Source organism: Gigantopelta aegis, unplaced genomic scaffold (assembly GCF_016097555.1).
Source record: "Gigantopelta aegis isolate Gae_Host unplaced genomic scaffold, Gae_host_genome ctg3425_pilon_pilon:::debris, whole genome shotgun sequence".
Lineage (NCBI taxonomy): Eukaryota > Metazoa > Mollusca > Gastropoda > Neomphalida > Peltospiridae > Gigantopelta > Gigantopelta aegis.
The window spans coordinates 45,001-65,703 of NW_024533336.1; the positions used below are offsets into that span (position 1 = coordinate 45,001).

The following is a 20,703-nucleotide window of genomic DNA, read 5'->3' on the forward strand; positions in this document are numbered from 1 at the left end:
TCCCTCTCTCGTTTGTAGACTCTTGCTCGCCTATCAGAGATGTCCAGATGGAACCTGGACTCATCTGTGAATAGTATGCCATACCAGTCTTGTCGTCTGAATCTTTGATGTTGGCGACACCATGTTAAGCGTGCCTGCTGATGACGTGGAAGTAAAACTGGGTGTGTCGCTGTTCGTCGGGTCCAGATGTTGTGCTTCAGCAACCGATTGCGTACGGTCCTGGCACTAACTGGTCTCAACCCAGGAATGGTCCGAGCTGTTAAACTGGCCGTTTGGACTGAGTTCGCTGATGCACTAGCCGAATATTATAGTTATCTTGTTGACGTGACGTCACACGTGGACGACCGGTCCGTGGCAAGGCCTGAGTGTTGCCCTATTGGCCATCCCTTACTGAAATCTACTTTGGATGATTATCAATTTGCAAGGATTTTGCAAGAATGAGACTCATGTCAATAAACTCTCCATTAATAATTGTGTGCCTCAAAACACCAGACACATTGCCCCACAACTTCTGTGACACGCTTTATGCTGGGTCCACACCAACCTGGTCAACAATTTCACTATTGTTAATAGTCACATTACCTGATGTCGGAACTTGCGAAGTGTTTTCACAAACTGTGGCATGATCCGGTCGGCTGTCCTGGCTATCATCTCATCTGAAATATCCGACCCAGATGGGCTCGGCTCCTCCTGCAAAGTCATCGCACTATGCACTTTTGGGGGACAGGGCGTGACTGCCTGCTTCTCCTTACCATTCGACCCGCCAGTCTTTCTTCCCTTAGGCATTATTAACTGAAATTCACGTAAACTTACTTTAGTACTAGTTTTAATCAATTAACCTAACACAGTAATCAAAAATGTATCACCAGAATCAGTTTAACATGTTTATTTAACAAACCCGATGATGTGACAATGCTACAAAAATTAAATTTGATAAACTTTAATATTAAATGAAAACCGTTAACATGTAAACAATTCGTAAACTTCTGCAGATATAACCAAACTACTTGTACAATAATGTAATACAAACAATGCCATTTTATTATTATTATTATTATTATTATTATTATTACTATTATGCGCTTATGACATAGTTTAACAACTACATTCCACTTAATTAGCTTCTAGAACATAATTTAAATTACAAATAACATTATCACGAATGTATCGACTAGTCGCCTCGTTTTGTGTTTGCTTGTTTGTTTTTCTTGTTTTTGTTTTTTTTATTTCTGTTTCAAAAATTGGAACATCCGTCACAAATTTTATCCAATGCATCCAAATTAACTAATGCATCTACACTTTAAAGCACATTCAATAATACATGTGCATACATAACATTGTGTAATACAATGTAGAAATGTGTTACGATATCTCACAATATGTTTGACGTTTGAATTGCACGATCAGCAGTTTTCTTCACTATAACAAAGAGCAGATAACGGGAGGTAAATCTGTACAAAGGTCGGTAATTATGTAAGACATCAATCATATATCCCAAACAACTAGTCTTAATTATAACTAAATTAAGGGTTCCTTTGATAAGTCGATTTAATCGACAGCTATTAAATCATATGATATTAATTTCATTACTGGATTTTAAATTTCAAACAATCGTATTGTTGTAAAAAACACATTTACATGGGGAAGGGGGGGGGGTGAGGCAGGCAGGAGGACCCACTATGCACCCCCTCAGCATTCACCGTGACCACTATTTTCTTATTTATTATGCAGCTGGTGAAATTTTAAAACATGTACTCAGGGAATAAAGTGTCACAATCAAAGCTTCTTCTTTTCTTTTGCTTTAAAGCAGTATAAATTGCACGAGATAGGGGGTGGCAAAACGGAAAATGAAAACGCGTCACGTTTTACCCTCAGGGATGTCTCTTTTGTTATTATTTTATGTGAATAAGTTCAATTGGACCCTATATCAGCTTTTGGACGAGATTTATAAGCACCTGTTTTTATTTTAGTCTCAGTAGGAATATATATCATAGGAAATCTCTAACTCCTTAGATAACACTTATTTACACAATCCAATCTGCTAATAATGTCCTTTCTCTGCATGCCCACAGTATAATATAATCTCCCAGTACTCCTTTATCTCAAATGTCACGTTTACTGTTTTAGTCCTCATCAGAAGAGCTATCTGTATCACTATCTGCAGCATATACCTATTATCATGTTTCATCATCAGATTCCTCCAGTTCTGTTGCAACTCTCGTCAACACATCCATTAGTTTGTGTGGTAAGGTCATTTCATCTTCACACCGAAGTGGTTCTCCATCCTCTTTCCATTAATGTCCATCCCAGTGTCTGGGGGTCTCATATATGACAACATTTGCCATTTTCCATATTCTTGTCTGATAGTTTGATCGAGCAACATGTTGTCCCAAGTACGCCCTACTCGGAGTCAATCTAGCCAGGTCAGTGGTACTGTCAACTGAAATATCACCAGCACACTTTCACTTGAGCATTAAGTACCCCACTTCGTCTACGCTTTCCAACTTGGATTTCCCATACAGTGCACAGGTGAACTTTTCACACCAGACCAAAAAATTATCGTCAACATTCCAATCATCTCACAAATGCTTCATCACAGTATACGGGAGATTTCAGTAATAACTTGAGAGGTTTAATATTTTCAATATCCCTGAAAGAGCTGACCGAATCGCAACCGGTGAATTTATGTAGCGCTGGCATCGCCTCACATATTTGCTCTGTGTAGTGTTTATAGAGATTTATAATGTTAATAGAGTGTTTCCTGTTGCCAATACACACCTGCTGGTCAGAATTACTATAAGATTATCGGAAAGTAATTTTGATTAAAAATGGAGAAGCCTTCGATATTGCCCAGGAACAAAACATCCCTGAATTGAGGTCAATATATTTACCTTTTGATTGTTGTTGCTTTTTGGTGTTCTTTTAAAGAATGTGCACCTGTTTATGAATTTGTGTTTCCATTGATTCCATTGCCGTAAACCATTACAGTTCTAAAAAAAATAAGTTTAGTTGTATATCGCAATGTTCTTAGTCCAAATCAAATTTTACAATTTTAAACATCATGCGATGCTTTGAAGCATGAAAGTTCCATTGAGTTAAAACATTAACATCGATTTTCTCGGTACGGAGTAAATGACGCTGATAATATTATAATCTTTATTAGACCACGATACGCATATACATATATTCATAAATGGGTAGGCGATATTATAAATGAATGAATGAATGTTTAATGACACCCCAGCACGAAAAATACATCGGCTATTGGGTGTCAAACTATGGTCCCCTGCGCGTGCTGTAACCTCACCGTGGTGCAGGAGTGTAACATTCTCTTTGAGAATGGCCAATACAGCACTCAGTTTTGAGTAAAAGTCAGTATCTATCTGTGATATTTGTGTTTTTGCACAGTTCTTTACAACGTGCTTTTGTTTGAATCTTGAGTTTTTATATTGATGTTGATCATCACTTTATTTGTTTGCATTGCAGTAGTTTGACAACCAATAGCCGATGTATTTTTCGTGCTGGGGTGTCGTTAAACATTAATTCATTCATTCATTCATTCATTCATTCAAACTATGGTAATGCAAACAAATAAAGTGATGATCAACATGAATATAAAAATTCAAGATTTAAAGAAAAACAGTGTAAAGAACTGTGCAAAAATACAAATATCACAGATAGATACTGACTTTTACTTAAAATTTTAATTTGTTGTTGTATTGGCCATTCGCAAAGAGAATGTTACACCCCTGCACCAAGGTGAGGTTACAGCACGCGATATTATAAAATAACAATCTGACAGAGATTATGTAATATTTATCGGAATAATAATTAATAGCAAAGTAGATATATTCATGTGACTAGCAATTGACAAAACAAAATTCAAACCAGGCGAGTGAAGTATGCCCAGATATGATCTAGATATGCAACAAGGGTCGTTATTATGGAAGTAAAGTTTGTCTTCCATACATTAATAATGGGTAAAACCCCTGAAGTTTGCCAAGCATGTGCGAACTGAACGAACCATTCTCCTGATTGAACGTTCAATAACATTTTTGGGATCCAATCCAATTCCTACAGCAGCTAATCGCCTAAATCCAGTTATAACACAGGTGGTTTGCGATTTGATTTGCTGATCAAAATACATGCAGTTAAAAGGCGACACTAATCCCTTGACCATCCTGAATGCGAACGGGTTTGCCGATATCAGGCCTACATTTGGCTACTGATTGATAATATTATGGGCCACATTTTGCTGTGTAGTACCAAATTGCAGCTTGTCCACAGCCCTGAAACGTTCCGGACGTTGAAGTCGTCGCATTGTTGGAAATGTACTAAATGTTGTCAAGTGTGTGTCAGACTGTTTTTACGTTTGTGTTTCAATCGTATTGCCACCGTTTTCACACAACGTACACAAGATCCAAGTGTTTCACTCCGATGGACCTCCCTTACACACAGATCATACCGCCATGTGCTTCCCGTTCCTAGCAATGGCTTCGCTTTTGACTTGTGTATGTATTTGATAGATAGATACTAATATATATACTCTTGAAAAAAAAGGTAGGGGAACTCTAATAAGAATTTACAATTGCCAAAATTGTAAGGTACATTAGCTGTGGGGAATGGTTATATGATAATTGGGCAAACATTACAACCGGTAGTTCAGTATTACAGTAGGTATTATGACCACCAAAGATCTTGAAGAACGATTGGGGTCAGAAGTGAAATTTGAAAGTTGACGTTTTTGATCAGTAAATCGTACATTCAAACAATAAAACTGATAAAAACAAAACAATAACAAATGTATGATCAACAGAATGAAAAGATTGACAGACATAATGTTCCACAGTGATTAATGGACCTTCCTGGAATTTGTCAAAATCGAGAATGACACCCCACGCCCGTGTATGAGGCAAATGGGTGATGCATGTGGAATGTGTTTTGGTGTGTTGAAAAACAGACCTGAACGTTCTTTACTAGCACTAGGATGTCTGTGGTCTAATAGCTGATATTAATATTTCAGGTTTCCCTACTTTTTACGTACACACACACACACACACACACACACACACACACACACACACACACACACACACACACACACACACACACACACACACACACACACACACATATATATACACACACACACACATACATATATATATATATATATATATATATATATATATATATATATATATATATATATATGCAGGTGTTGGCAAACAGTTTTTGCTTTCCTTTTATTGAAACGTTAGCCAGAGCAAGGCATGTGCAATACAGCTTGCTATTTTTTCTCATGTCATAATTCATGCATTACCTTCGCTCCCTCTTGGGAAATCCGAGAATCCTGAAACTCGTTACGAAGTACGACACACAAGCTCATATAATAATCTACATATATTGTTTATAGCTTAACTAATCGCCCAGCAGCCAAACATAGTAGTCCAAAACCTTTGATTGTTTTATTTATTTATTTATTTATTTTCAGACCATTTCACATTAAATGGATTCAGTGTTTCTGTTGATGCGAGTCCCTGCTACCAGTGGACGAATAGTTGGAGTCCACCAACAGTGTTTAATATAACATGTGATAAAACAGGACAAATAGTGAAGTTCAGTGTTCCAAGGACAGACTATTTTGTTTTGTGTGAAGTACAGATATTTGGTAGGTAATTCAAGCAGTCCATCAATATATGTATTAGTATAAATCATACCAGCAAACACCTCTACCCCTTGTAAAAACACAAACACAAGAAAGCGTCCTCCCACCACCCTCCCAACACCATTATAACCACCACCACCACCATCACCACCACCACCACCACCCAAATATAAAAGTGATATACGAGATACGTTATATTTCTGAAACAGTTGATTTGGATTGTTTTATACACTAGCAGTCTAGTACAATTTGGCGTCGAAGTTCTGTGTCATGCAGTTCCCTATTGTCAACCGGGTTTCTGTTTGCCGGTAGCACTGCAGATCGAAACGTGATTATTCACATGTGAACTTTACTTAGTAATTTGACGTAGAATGTCTCCAGTTACTGATATGTATACTAGTAATTCAAAATAGCTCTACACACACTATTAGATGAAGTCATGGTTAAAAGACGATCAACTATAAATACACGATTTCTGTCAGTTGGTATCTTAAATAGTATTTAAGAATATTGAAAATATATGTATATGGACGTTCGGGTTTCATGGGTAAATAATTATAAAATGTCAATAAAGTAATTTTTTTTCAAATTTAAAGTTTGTTTAAAAATTAAATATATTTTGCCTTTAAATGTTGATCCGATGTTGTAATGTCGGGTTTATAAGTATTGGTGCAATTGCCTTCTCAGACTGCTTGCTTGTAACATATTGTTTTGTTTTGTTTTGTTTTATATTGTTTTGTTTTTGTGTCTAAACACTTGTTTTTAAATTATTAAATATAGTGTGTGCAGATTATTATTATGGTGATGTCTGCGACAAGACGTGTAACTGTAGAGTTCAGAATGAAGTGTGTGACAAGAGAACAGGAGCATGTACATCAGGATGCCCGCCCAAGTGGATGGGTACAGCTTGTGATAGTAAGTATCCTTCAGAGTTTACATTATCATCAACTACATATATTTAAACAAAATGGTATGATTTATTACCTAAAATAATTGATGGCAATGACAGGTTTAGAACATTGGATTCACTACTTTACACTTTACAATCTGAACTCTAAATTATGTAGGGGCGGAATGTAGCCCAGTGGTAAAGTGATCGTCTGATGTGCGGTCGGTCTAGGATCGATCCCCATCGGTGGTGCCACTAAGCTAGTGTTTAGCTTACAACTGATTTGGCAAAGAACGTGACATATTTATAGGTTGTTGCATGTACAATGTTCATTGTTGGTAATCATAAAGAGACAGCTGGTTCCTTCTCTCATTATCTGTGTGGTTATAACCATATGGCTGACACCATACATAACTTTAATTAAAATGTGTTGTGCGTTCTTCCTTCAGAATTCTGTAGCAGCTCAATGTGCAATTTAACTTACAGTGCAAACTATTGTACACTATGTGTGTACCAATTTTAGCAAATAATATAACACAAAATATCATAAATGGTTGATATATATATTTAAAATAATATATATTAACATTTACACAAACACCCAATAACATAATATAAGACGTTATAAATATTTATAACTTATTTAACAGAGATCAAAGTAAAGCTTTTTTCGTAAATTGTCCATGAAATATTGAATTCGACAATACACCATAACATAACATATAGTTTCTCATAAACGAAGAATGACAGGGTTATAATACCACACATCTACCAGAGTTGCAGGATAAAAATCTAGTCCAGTGTTGCTTTTCAAATGCATGGTCTCACGGTGGTTGATCTGCTAAAGGAAAAGTCAAACAGATTAAGCAATTTAAAACCACAATCGTCCTATCTCGTTATTTAAACTTGCTACTATAGGCGGTTTTACACAATTATGTGTTAACCAACTCATTTTAATAAAGCATAAACAAAACAAAAATCTGACCATGTATACAAAAAGTAGTGTAATGACTATAGCTGGTTAAATAGAGTATTATTTTGGACAAACCTATTGTTGCAAGCTATATTTTCTTGATGTATTTAGTAGCTGTACAGTGGTGTAACCCTGCCTTTAAGCATATGATACCAGGAATCTAATCTGATAAGTGGTGCCATGTTAGATTTTATTGTCAAACTTGTTTTACAGAATCTGAATGGTGCAGTGACGAAATTACATAAAGTACCATGTATGGCATTTTCCCCCAGTTCTGTGAAGTAGTACATTAAAGCATTTACAGATGTTTAGAACATATAACAAAGCACCAGATAATATTCACTTTAGATTAATATTTTGGCAAATGAACTTATCATCTTTAGAAACCGAAAATGACATCATTCATAGCATGTAAAATGTTTCAGAAGAAAACATACAGCTAAAGCAAACAGATGAGTGCAAATATATCTGAGTGGTTTTGTCAGATGACTTTCGGAATGGATCATGTCAATATGTGATATTTTCATTGGGCGAATACATAAAATGCAAAATAAGACAACTTGTCAGGAAGCCATTTTTGTCACGGCCATCTGATATAAAAAAAATCCAGCTACTCTTCATTAACAGTTTGTGAGAGTATCCACCGATAACGCATCAACTAAATATCCATCATATGTAATCACTATTGCGTTAAATGTCTTCTAAGGCCAATATGTTTTCTAATGAATAAATATGCAAAAACCATGATTTTGTCCTCACATTTCGCTTCAACTTAAAATCTGAAGACATGTCCCACAAGGGGACTAAGTACACCACAAAATCCTCGTCTCAAAGACTGACCATTATCCTGACCACTATCAAGGATGGTTATTCTAGGCATTGTCAAACAGTCTTCAAGGCAAGTGGTATTAAGTACATGTGAATTATCAAGAATTCAAAAGTTTTATTTGAAATCATTCACTCTCAATCGAGATCAATGTTCACTAATATTAAAACATTTGATTCTTCAACCTTATATACAACAATCCTTGACGACAAACGTCTGGTATACCAATATATTTTTTTTAAAGTATTAAATCCTAATATCATAATAAAAAGAGTATTCTAATACACAATTAAATTAATCTTCTTTATCTCCACCTGTACACATCCTACACAGTGTTTTCCCCACTTCAATAATCAACATATGATCAGATAAGCGAGTGTGTTCATGTTGTAAATGTACACAATGAAAACTATTGTTTTTTCCTGAGATACAATTGAACATTGTGAGTAGAGTTTAAATGTTAATATATTAAACATCCTTTAGATTATGACTGAATTATTCAATTATACTCTTAAATAAATTGGTCTTTAATCCATTGGTTTGCTATAAATAGTAAAGATATTTTATACTGAACATATTGACTGTCCCATATATGTGTTAATTCCAACTGGAATAATATAGGGAGATTAATATCATCTATTAAAGTTTCATAACGATTTTTCGAAATGCAGTTACACATATTTAAGTTTTACCTATTTTTTTGTAATTCTGAATTTACAGGGAAGTTTTAATGGGTATCATTCAAGACTGGAATACACCATCAATTTGGTAGATGTTTGACTTACACCTAATAACCAATTACAAAAACCCATATGTACCTTTTTGATATCGGCAACATGGTGGTATCCCACACTTCACAACTCAATATCACAACATATTACAAGCATATGTATCAAACAGATATAACTTAGTTTCTGTATTAAGATTACAGTTGTTGAACTTTTTCAATAAACCAAATAAAATGTCCGCGTTGATTAGAAATACATTTTCAATTTTGAACAAACTATCTGTTATATTTTAATATTATACCCGAATAATTAAATTCCTTTACTATTTCTAATTGCTTCTTCCCAGTACACCATGTCTCGTTGTCGTGTATAGTACCCCGTTGTGAAATATATATTTTAGTTTTTATCAGTAATAATATTTATATTCCGCATCCAGCAAAATATGTCTAAATAATTTAACATTTATTGAAGTTCTTCTGTGCTTTCAGAAAAAAAACAAAAAAACATTAACTGTCTCATCAGCATACAACAACAATAATAATTTTCAAATGTTTTAGTTCATATGAAATATTACAATTGTTCATCAATTCCAGTTCGAGGTTATTTACAAAAAGAGATAAGAGCATAGCAAACAAAGCCTCTCCCTGCATTAAATGCAACATAGCTGAAAATAGGTCAGAGAGCAGACCTTGATGTTTAACACAATATTTGATATTATTGTAAATTAACCTATTAAACTTTAACGCTTTCCTGTAAAACAATTTCTAATTAACTTATTCCAAAGACCTTTTATGTTAATAGTATGACATGCGTTTTGAATATCAGTAAAATAACAATATAATATTGTAGTTTTTTCTCATTTCAAGTTTACTATAACATGTTCAGTTTTTGTGGAGCGATATTGATTTGTTCACAGAAATAGTTTCATCGTATGAACGTGATGATGTGTCTTCATAATCATTTAACATTTGAGCAATTTCATCTGTTCACTGTTAGTGATATAATAACATGTGTTCGTTTATTATTGGAGCATTTAAAGAATAGTTTGTGTGTGTAGGTAGGGTTTTTTGTCAAGTAATGCAGCAAATTACCTTCATGTTTTAAACACGAATATGTGTTTATATTATCACTTATTATGTGACAAATATTTAAAACATAATATTAAAAATAGCTAATAATTATATGCATTCAATATTATTAAAATATCCCTGCCACACACATCCTCCTACCGTGAAATGGCGTCCCTGTCACTTAGCATCACCGATAACCAGACACAGGATAGCATGGCTGACTTCTGACTGTATAGTGATCACCACCTCAACTAGACAAGACCTGAGGTAATTGGCTCGTACATACCTGTCAGGTTGTGACACTGTGAAAAATACATAATATACATAATCTCCACCAGTCATCCACGTAGGTTGCATGCGCCATCGACCAAACCTCCGAGCTGGAGGTGGAGATTGAGTAACCATAGTATCTTCTACAGCAATGTAATTTCCACCCGGATCAGGATTCACATCCACAAGATGAGTTGGGGGTTCGTCAGATACTTGCTCACTCAAAAGAGGACTGACACTCCAAGAGTAGTTTACTAAAGCATGCACAGTTTACCTTTAGTATCTTTGTACTGCATTATATTTTACTTCAGAGTATACCGTGGTTGTTCAGATTTAATCTGTATAATTAAAAGGTAATTTGCCAAGAAACATTTCTTTTATACTGGATTCCTTTCTAAAAAATGTCATTTGAGTTGGTATATTTTTAAAACTTAACAAGTTTTTATATGAATTTTAATGTTATTCATTAAAACGTTACATACCAATTCATCAGTTTCCTTTTGAAGCAAACGAACTATATACATGGTTATTATTCAATAAACAACATTCTAGTTTTCAGTTTGGCTGTGCAGTTAAATTTCAATGTGATAATTGGAGAGCTAGTTCATTTGAGAAAGGCTAGTAAGATGTTTCTTTAACTGGCCCTGCTGGCGACCATAGTTTTCATGATACTTTTCAACCCTGAATATATATCTATATATATATATATATATATGTGTGTGTGTGTGTGTGTGTGTGTGTGTGTGTGTGTGTCTGTGTGTGTGTGTGTGTGTGTGTGTGTGTGTATATATATACTTAATAATAAAGTACATTAATAATTGATTTAGTTACAGTCGAACTTCGTTAACTCGAAGTTGAAGGGGACGACGAAAGAGTTCGAGTTTTCGAAATTCGTACAGCAGACCCCAAAGTGAAACTGCATTGTAGTATTATCATTTCGTTGATATCGGAAGACACGTTTGCTGCTCCATCCCTGTCCCCAACACACAGATGTTAGCACATTCCTTCTGTGTATATGATAAAACTAAGTAAATATTAACAGAAACGAGATAAATCCGATGAATTTGACGTACATTTCTATGTACTTTTATTGTATTTATTAATAAGAAAAAAACAAACAGCGTTAATTGTTATTACAACAGTTCTTTGAAGATTACAAGACTATCCGTACTTTGTGTAATGAGGCCCGCTGCCGTGTACAAACACCGACAACCAAATGCAGGCATGTAGGATCATTTCGTTCCGCATAGTCGGCGATCTATTATTCTGTAATTATCGATAGCCGAGACCAGTCGGGGCACAATTCATTTTTCTTTAAAGTATTACCGGTACAGTTAAAAGGCTCAGTCACTCCACAAACTTGGAGTTTTGGAAGTGCAAGATCCCTTATTTTGTATGGTGGGACCAAAAATTTACTTTGAGAGATAGAGTTTTTCGAATGTTCGAAGTTTGAGTGTTTGAAGTCTGTTATTACTAGTTTGTATAGCAGTTCGGCCGGGACCGCCGTTTCACTTCGAGATATCGACGTTTTTTAAAGATCGAAGTTTGAGTTATCGAAGGTCGACTGTATTTAGTAAAATTTATTATGATCAATCCTAAGCAAATATTCGTCTTAGAACGATTGAACGACTACCTGGCGTGAACACTGAGTTGATGGTGAACACAATCCAAGCTGACAATACCGAAGACACAGGACAACAATAGAAACACAATAAGAGACAGCTTTGTACTATTAGATTTAGAAAGAATAAAATATATGTAAACTGCTTTAAAATTGTAGTGTATGTGAAATGCAATTTAAAACATCCAATTACAAACTCCCCTCATCATTTGTCACAGTTTTGTCCCAATATATTGAGCATAACTCAGCGAACTGTTCTGTGAGCTTTCATGAACAAATCAGTTTCTGCCAAAGCCTGCAGAAAAGTAATTTTCTTTCTCCAAGTAGGTTCTGAAGTACCTACTGTTTGGATCATACTAAATTCTCCACTTCAGAATCTAGCTGATCTTCTGGGTATCGGTAATGTGTCCTCTGCACCTGGAACGTCATGGTCTGATTCTGGTGACGAATTATGGGAGCTAACACCATCTTGCCCACCACTGGATCTTATGGACTCTGGTATAGAATCCCGATCATCATCTTTCTGCAAGTCTTAATCCACTGGTAATGTTTCTGTTTCTTCATCCTGTTCAACACCATTCCTGATCTCAATATCAGATTGGGTGGTATCTCCTGAACCAGTTCCTTCTCCAGCATCCGTGACAACGAGGTTTGGGGCGCTGACCACTGGAGGTTCTTGAACCAACCACAAACCCATCAGAGATATCCTCCAACGAACTATCATCTCCATATGGGGTTGCTCCGTCGTTGGATTCTGATGTCTGTGGTTTTCTCACTGGTGTCTTTGATAGGTGCCGTTGTAGTATTTGCTGGCATTGGTGGTGTGTCAGACAGCATCCGTCTTGGCTTTTCATCAGTTAAAATAAAAGGAAGACAAGTAATTGGCAGGAGAAGGTTGCGATGTAAAGTGCGACTCCTTCTCTGTACACCCTCTCTCTTCAACACAATTACTGGGATGTCTCGATTAGGGTGACGATGTACAATGTCTTCCTCCCATTTATCTGCCAGTTTGTGTTTTCCCTCGAAAGCCAACTGCCTGACAAGTACTCGGTCTCGTATGTGGATGACTGCACCTCGCACTTTGCGGGCGATTCTGTGCCATAGGTTAGAGTCCCAGCAACTGCATGGGACAATCCGGGAGCCCAAAAAGGATTTAATTAACCCCTGCGCCAGTGCGTTAATATCTATGTATGTAACACTCAACCTCGACATACATGATATATATATATAGTGATTTCCCTAGAAATTTGGCAAAGCATGGTAGACCAAACACTTAGGGGGCACTTTCACCATTTCTGGGGCACTTGTTTTTCATTAAAAATACACAAAAAGTAAATGAAATAAACATTAATGTAATGCTTGCTTTAATAAATGAATGAAAAAAGATATAAAAGTCATATTTTATTAATTAATAATAACTTTTTGGGTGTTTTATAAAGGCAATTTTGGAATTTATTAGTGAAAAAGGCTTCTTTATAATCTCAGGGCAGTATGGTGCTGATTAAGGCAAGATGATGCTAGACTATTGAGGCATGGTGCTGCACCATGCTAAAACAAGCTATGTATCTATATATCTATCTATCTATCTATCTATCTATCTATCTATCTATCTATATATATATATATATATATATATATATATATATATATATATACACACACAAGGTCCGACACACAAGAAACGAGGCTGACTCTATAACTCCTTTTATTTATCAAATTAAGACAATCAGCTATGACACACAACTGCATACGATGCTTCCACATTTCAAAGCAATTCCGCAGGTCATGTTGTGTACTGCTGCCAAGGAGTTCCGTCGTTTTTACTTTCATATCTTCCACATACAAAACAAATGTGTTCCTTTCAGCATGAACTTTATCTTTGGGAACAGGTAGAAGTCGCAGGGAGCTAAATCTGGTGAATAGGGTGGGTACTCAAGTATGGTGATGCCTTTTTTAGCTAAATATTGCTTTACAGATACAGCGTTGTGAGCTGGCGTGTTGTCCTGGTGCAAAATCCACCCGTTTGTCCACAGTTCTGGTCGTTTCCTCCTTACACGTTTGCGCAGTTTTGTCAAAACATGAATACAATATAGCTGGTTTATCGTCTGGCCGCTGGGAACCCACTCTGCCATCACAATGCCCTTGACATCAAAGAACACAATCAACATGGCCTTGAACTTCGAAGGACTCATTCGTGCTTTTTTGGTCTTGGAGAGATCAGAGTCTTCCACTGCATTGACTGTCGCTTGGTTTCCGGGTCATATGTAAATATCCAAGTAGGTAATTACAGAATCTAACAAATCTGGTTCATCCTCAATGCGTTTCAAAAGGTCCAAACACAGTTCCTTGTGACGTCATTTTTGTTCAGCTGACAGCATTTTTGGAACCATTTTTGCACAAAACTGTTTCATGTTTAATGTTTCAGTTAAAATACGTTCAACACTTTCCCTATCCTTCTGGTTTATTTGACACGAATTTCTCAGTGGAAATTCGCCTGACACAAGCACTGTTTTCATGTATAATGCCAACTGAGCAGCTTATATTACATTATTTTCCCCAGTAAGCACATAATCTAAATATATGTTATCATACAGTTCACTTGCAGCCAACGGAAAACTGTCCCATTTTGACTCCATGTAATCCAATAACGTTTGTATGCATGAAAAGTGTGACACGTTTATTATGAATGTTACTCCCGTCATGCTATACACGTCTGGCTCTCTATCAGTATTCAAATTTCTCAAAAGAAATCTTTGGTAATCTCGATCAGTCACATTAATTTCTCCTGAAGATACATTTGCTCCACATCAGCTACCAATGCAATTGGATGCTTTCGAAATCGCATTAGAACAGCTAATATATCAGGCTGAAGAGATGGTCCATGTAGGAGTGTACTAATTAACGGCACGATTTCCGGTTTCTTTGCTGATGCACCGAGCACAATGCACACTTTAGTTGTAGATTGTTTTCTTTTGAATCCCTGGATGATGTGGGAAGTACCAAACACCCTGTTCTGCATCAAGTTTATCACACACCTTTTCAGCATGATCATTTTTCAGCAGTTCTTGAATTTGGTTTTCATAATCAATAACCAGCTCTGGTTCACGCTTTAGGTTATTTTCCAAGCTTCTCAAACAATTCATTGACATGGCTTTGTTAGATCTGAACACACTATCTTTCCATTAAGGATGTCAAATTAACCCCGTTTTATATCAATCGCCAATGTTTCTTGAGGTTTCACGATGCTGTTTGAAAGCTTCTCTCTCAAGTTCTGTAAACTGTTCTTTTGTTTCAGTTAGTATCCCATTCGATTCAAGTTGCCAATTTCAGTTTCGTCATTAAAAAAAATTGACACCTTGTTAATTGAAGTCTTAGCTCCCCTCTGATTTCTCACTGGATAAGTCCCTGACAGTATCCAACCTATATAACGTTTTGTGCAATCTGCGTTCCTTTCAGACCCAATCAAATATTTTAATGTATCTGCAATACCAAGAAAAACATCAACCTCGACCTCTTTTCGGTGTGGATAGGAATCAGCTAACACAAGTCCTTTAAGATCAGCACTTGGGTTTTCAAGCATAAAATCCTCTATCTCGAATAACTCTCCCTTCCAGCTAGGAAGCACATTTGTAAGCAGAAGTTTCACTGTGTCAACATTCTTGATTTGTCCACCAGCTAAAGTAAATTTACCTTGAATTTTCTGTTATTTTCTTAGCCATTTTTGTGCTTATAAAACTAACCTCACTGCCTGTATCGAATAACGCTCACTCTTGCCTCCACTGCAGCTGTCTTCGATTCGTTTCACCACACCACTTTGCATCAACACTTCTCTTTGCCTATGATTAGCTTTCATAAGGATCATTAGATTTCACCATAGTCTCTTCCCTTTCCTTCTCATACATATATGATGAATCAGAAAAGTGTTCACCATTTTTCACAGATTCGTGGTTGTCTCGATCAAAATGTAGCACTGTATCATTCCTTTTGCCACACTTTTGTGCACGCAGTACCTTAACAGTCTTTGACAAAATGAGTGTGTCTTAAACAGTTGAAACAAACACGAGCATTTTTAACCTTTTCTTGTCTTACATTTGCAGACAGTGTTTGAAGGTCACCACACTGGGTTGATAAATGCAGCTCACCACGAAAGACACATTTAGTGTTATATTTCTGTTTTGATTGAGTTCCCTTAATTTTTAAAAAAAAATTCTGGTTGTGAAATATGTTCAAAGTATAACCACTTGGTTTCATCGAGTCATTATCAAGTTCATGTTTATTGTTTTTCACTACTCTTGTGTCTGTCTCGGTTCTTCTTGCTACTTGTAAAACTTCCTCTACCGTGTTCAACATTTTGTCAAAGTTTATTGGTAATTTATAACCACCAGTTTCATTGACGTTATTATTTTCTTCTCGTATTCTTTAAAAATCCCATTTTCGAATGAGCATTTTGGTAACTTAGGTCTTACAAGTGCAGTAACAACCCAACTGCTGTTCACAAAATACCCGTTATTATCTGTCTTTTGTAACAATTAATTTCATGCTGCTATGAGTGTGGAATACAAAGGATCTAAGTGTTTTACATTTATGCCTGCCACATGTGAAACATTCGCAATGTCTCTTATGTTGAACCTTTGCTAATACATCAACATACCTGTTGTCAAGCACCTACACAATTTCTTCAAATGACCGATCTTTCAATGAAGCTACCACTCTTCTTGCATCACCTTCTAACAAAGTCATAGTGGCATGTGTCTGTCCAATGTTTGTGTAACATGGCTTATCCAATTAAGCCACTGGTCAAATAGGTCAAGTTCTCCTTTAAATTTAGGAATTTACGCATCTCGCTTTTAAGACATAATTGTCTTCATTAAATATTCTAACTGTTCGGTAGTTATTCCTGTGTTGATGGATCTAAAAGCTTCCTTTAAACTGTCTGTTAATAATTGTTCTGCAGTTATACTGTTTGCCGACTTTGATGAACTTTTATCTGATTCACGCTCATTAATTTTTGACCCACCTCTTTTCGTCCATGTTGCTTCACGAGCAGAAATGAAAACATATGCATCAATGTAACCCATCTCGCCTTCTTCTTCTTTGACAATGCCACATGAATCCATCGATTCAATTCTATCACAATAATCAGGACGATATTCTATTTGCACTTGCACTTCTTGTAATTCACTGTAAATGTCACTCAATTTGTCCATCGCTATTACCACACAACGTACTGATAATTCAATGTCATCATTCTCCCCGTTATGTTCTATTAAATAGTCAGTTTTATCACAATGACACTCTACTGTTTTCTTGAATTCAGTGTATATCATTCTGGAAACACGACGTCATTCCAAAAGTGTCTGCAAATCCATATTGTCCGATTTAGAAGTCATTTTTGAAGTTTAAAACATTCGTGTTCAATCAACAAAAATCTCACAATCTGGTTTTAATCCATCTTGCATCCGGTTCGCAGGACCATATAAACTAATAAACGTTTCAATTTACGACTTATGTTGTTACACAAAGTTTTAACCACAAGATAAACATCTTACCACTACGGTAGAACACATTTCTCCACAAAGTTTGAACGAATTAAAATAATTTGAGAACCGGAAGTCATGTCATAAAACCGCAAATAATTAACGTTTTCGTCTGTTGTAATGTCGTCCTTCAAAACTGAATCATTAAGGAACACATATACATATACATAATACATATACATATACATATACATATACATATACATATACACATACATATACATATACATATACATATACATATACATATGCATATACATATGCATATACATATGCATATACACACATACATACATACATACATACATACATACATACATACACACACATACACATACATACATACATACATACATACATACATACATACATACATACATACATACATACAGACATACAGACATACATTCATACATACATATCTATTGTAACAGTCAACCTCGACATACATATAATATATAGATATTCATACATCAAGACATACTAGCCAGTGCCAGGTCTGCCCACTGCTTCATGCACGTAAGCGGGATCGACTGCGTACCTTGTAGACCCCATGCATATAGTTGAGTTAAAGAGCATCCTGTTTATGGATGCCTCAATAGTTCAAAAGTTATCGTGGCAAGTCTGCAAAGTTGCGGGTGATTCTGTGCCATAGGTTCGAGTCCCAGCAACGGTACGGGACAATTTGTGAAGCCAGAAAATATTTAATTATCCCTCTGAGATTTAAAAAAATTAAACCATACCAGGGTTGTTAATAATTTGCTTCCATCGTGGTTCAGGTAAAATGATTTGGGTGACATAATAGCCAGCTTGGATATCCCAAATGAAGGTAATTTTCGTTTATAATCTATATGTAGATAAATAAGACCCCGTAAATGATCGTAAATCTGTAACATTACGTCTTTAGAAATGAAATTGTCATAGCATTCAAATTAATCCAGATGGTTCTTGGCAATCATATCGTTTGTTATACAACTATCCTTATATCCCCAGCTTTGTTTGTGGCGGTTTGCAGTGTTTCCCATGTTCTGGTCCGAGCATTTAGTATGCAACAATGGAGCAATGCTAATGTCTAGTCATTTCAGCATATTATTATACTATTTGCAGTTTGGTGTTTGCATAGCGTGCATCCTACATAATTAATTATAAAGTGGCATTTTGTAATGCATCTACATTTTATTGTTTTTGTTTTTATTCAGCCTGTGATGACAGATATTGGGGTACGTCTTGCACTAGGCCGTGTAGCACAACTTGTAAAGAAGCCTCATGTGACAGAGTGAACGGAAATTGTCAGTGTACGTATTGTGTATTGTTTCAGTAAATGTTAGACATAAATAGCAAATTCTGTTCAATTAACGATTGCACAGTACAAAATCACATATGTGTGTTATATGTTAATATGGCTTTATATGTTTCTGGTTTCTATATTCCACGATGTCCAGTAGGCAGGGACGTTTCCAGCAGAAAACTAAAATAGTTCGGTATTTTCTCATTTATTTGTAATTAATAAGTACAAATTAATCGATCTACACATAATCTTTCCATAATTAACTTTAGAATAATAATGCATTAATGAATGAATGAATGAATGTTTAACGACACCCCCAGCACGAACAATACATCGGCTACTCTTTTCAATTAGCAGCAAGGAATCGTATATATGCGCCATCCCATAGACAGGATAGCACATATCACGACCTTTGATGTGCCAGTCGTGGTGCACTGGCTGGAGCGACAAATGTCCGCATATAGATGAATGCATACATTTTGTACATCAGGCATTTGTGCCATACCCCATTGAATGCTTTTGACATGCCTCAATAGTTCAAAAGTTATTGTGGCAGGTCTGCAAAGTTGCGGGAGATTCTGTGCCATAGGTTCGAGTCCCAGCAACGGTACGGGACAATTTGTGAAGCCAGAAATGATTTAATTATCCCTCTGAGATTTATAAAAATTAAACTTGACCAGGGTTGTTAATAATTTCCTTCCATCGTGGTTCAGGTACAATGATTTGGGTGACATAGTAGCCAGGTTGGATATCCCAAATGAAGGTAATTTTCGTTTATAATCTATATGTAGATAAATAACACCCCGTAAATGATCGTACATCTGTAACATTATGTCTTTAGAAATGAAATTGTCATATCATTCAAATTAATCCACATGGTTCTTAGCAATCATATCGTTTGTTATACAACTATCCTTATATCCCCAGCTTTATTTGTGGCGGTTTGCAGTGTTTCCCATGTTCTTTTCCGAGCATTTAGAATGCAACAATGAAACAATGCTAATGTCTAGTCATTTCAGCATATCATTATAATATTTGCAGTTTTGTGTTTCCATAGCGTGCATCCTACATAATTAATTATAAAGTGGCATTTTGTAATGCATCTACGTTTTGTTTTTTTTGCTTTTATTCAGCCTGTGATGACAGATATTGGGGTACGTCATGCTCTAGGCCGTGTAGCACAACTTGTAAAGAAACATCATGTGACAGAGTGAACGGAAATTGTCAGTGTACGTATTGGGTATTGTTTCAGTAAATGTTAGACATAAATAGCAAATTCTGTTCAATTTACGATTGCACAGTACAAAATCACATGTGTGTTATATGTTAATATGACTTTATATGTTTCTGGTTTCTATATTCCACGATGTCCAGTAGGCAGGGACGTTTCCTGCAGAAAACTAAAATAGTTCGGTATTTTCTCATTTATTTGTAATTAATAAGTACAAATTAATCCATCTACACATAATCTTTCCATAATTAACTTTAGAATAATAATGTATTAATGAATGAATAAATGAATGAATGAATGAATGTTTAACGACCACCAGCACGAAAAATACATCGGCTATTGGGTGTCAAACTATGGTAATAATTTATTAAAGTCTTGCACTGCACAACAAGTGGAGTTTCCATTTCCAATGTATACATATGTTTTATTTTATTCATCATGTCTTGATGGGTATTAGGGTCTGCCTTGCACCGAGAGGTGTGGCAGGAATTGTAAATACACTTCCTATGAGACACAATTCGGGAATTAGCAATGTACGTAGTTTTACTGTTTTGGTAAGTATGTTCCATAAATAAACCAAGAGCTACCAAATTTCAGTGTAA

At 35.7% G+C, this 20,703-nt stretch overlaps 1 protein-coding gene across 1 annotated transcript in view; it reads left to right on the forward strand.

Moving 5' to 3' along the window:
• LOC121392158 (scavenger receptor class F member 1-like) overlaps window positions 1-20,156 on the forward strand; it is a 34,389-nt gene extending 14,233 nt beyond the window's left edge. Inside the window, exons 3-6 of the mRNA XM_041523506.1 lie at window positions 5,495-5,671; window positions 6,449-6,583; window positions 18,782-18,877; window positions 20,004-20,156. Coding sequence (XP_041379440.1) covers window positions 5,495-5,671; window positions 6,449-6,583; window positions 18,782-18,877; window positions 20,004-20,125 — 530 coding nt within the window. The 3' untranslated portion in view covers window positions 20,126-20,156. The remainder of the gene's footprint in view (window positions 1-5,494; window positions 5,672-6,448; window positions 6,584-18,781; window positions 18,878-20,003) is intronic.
• Window positions 20,157-20,703: the final 547 nt, after the last annotated feature.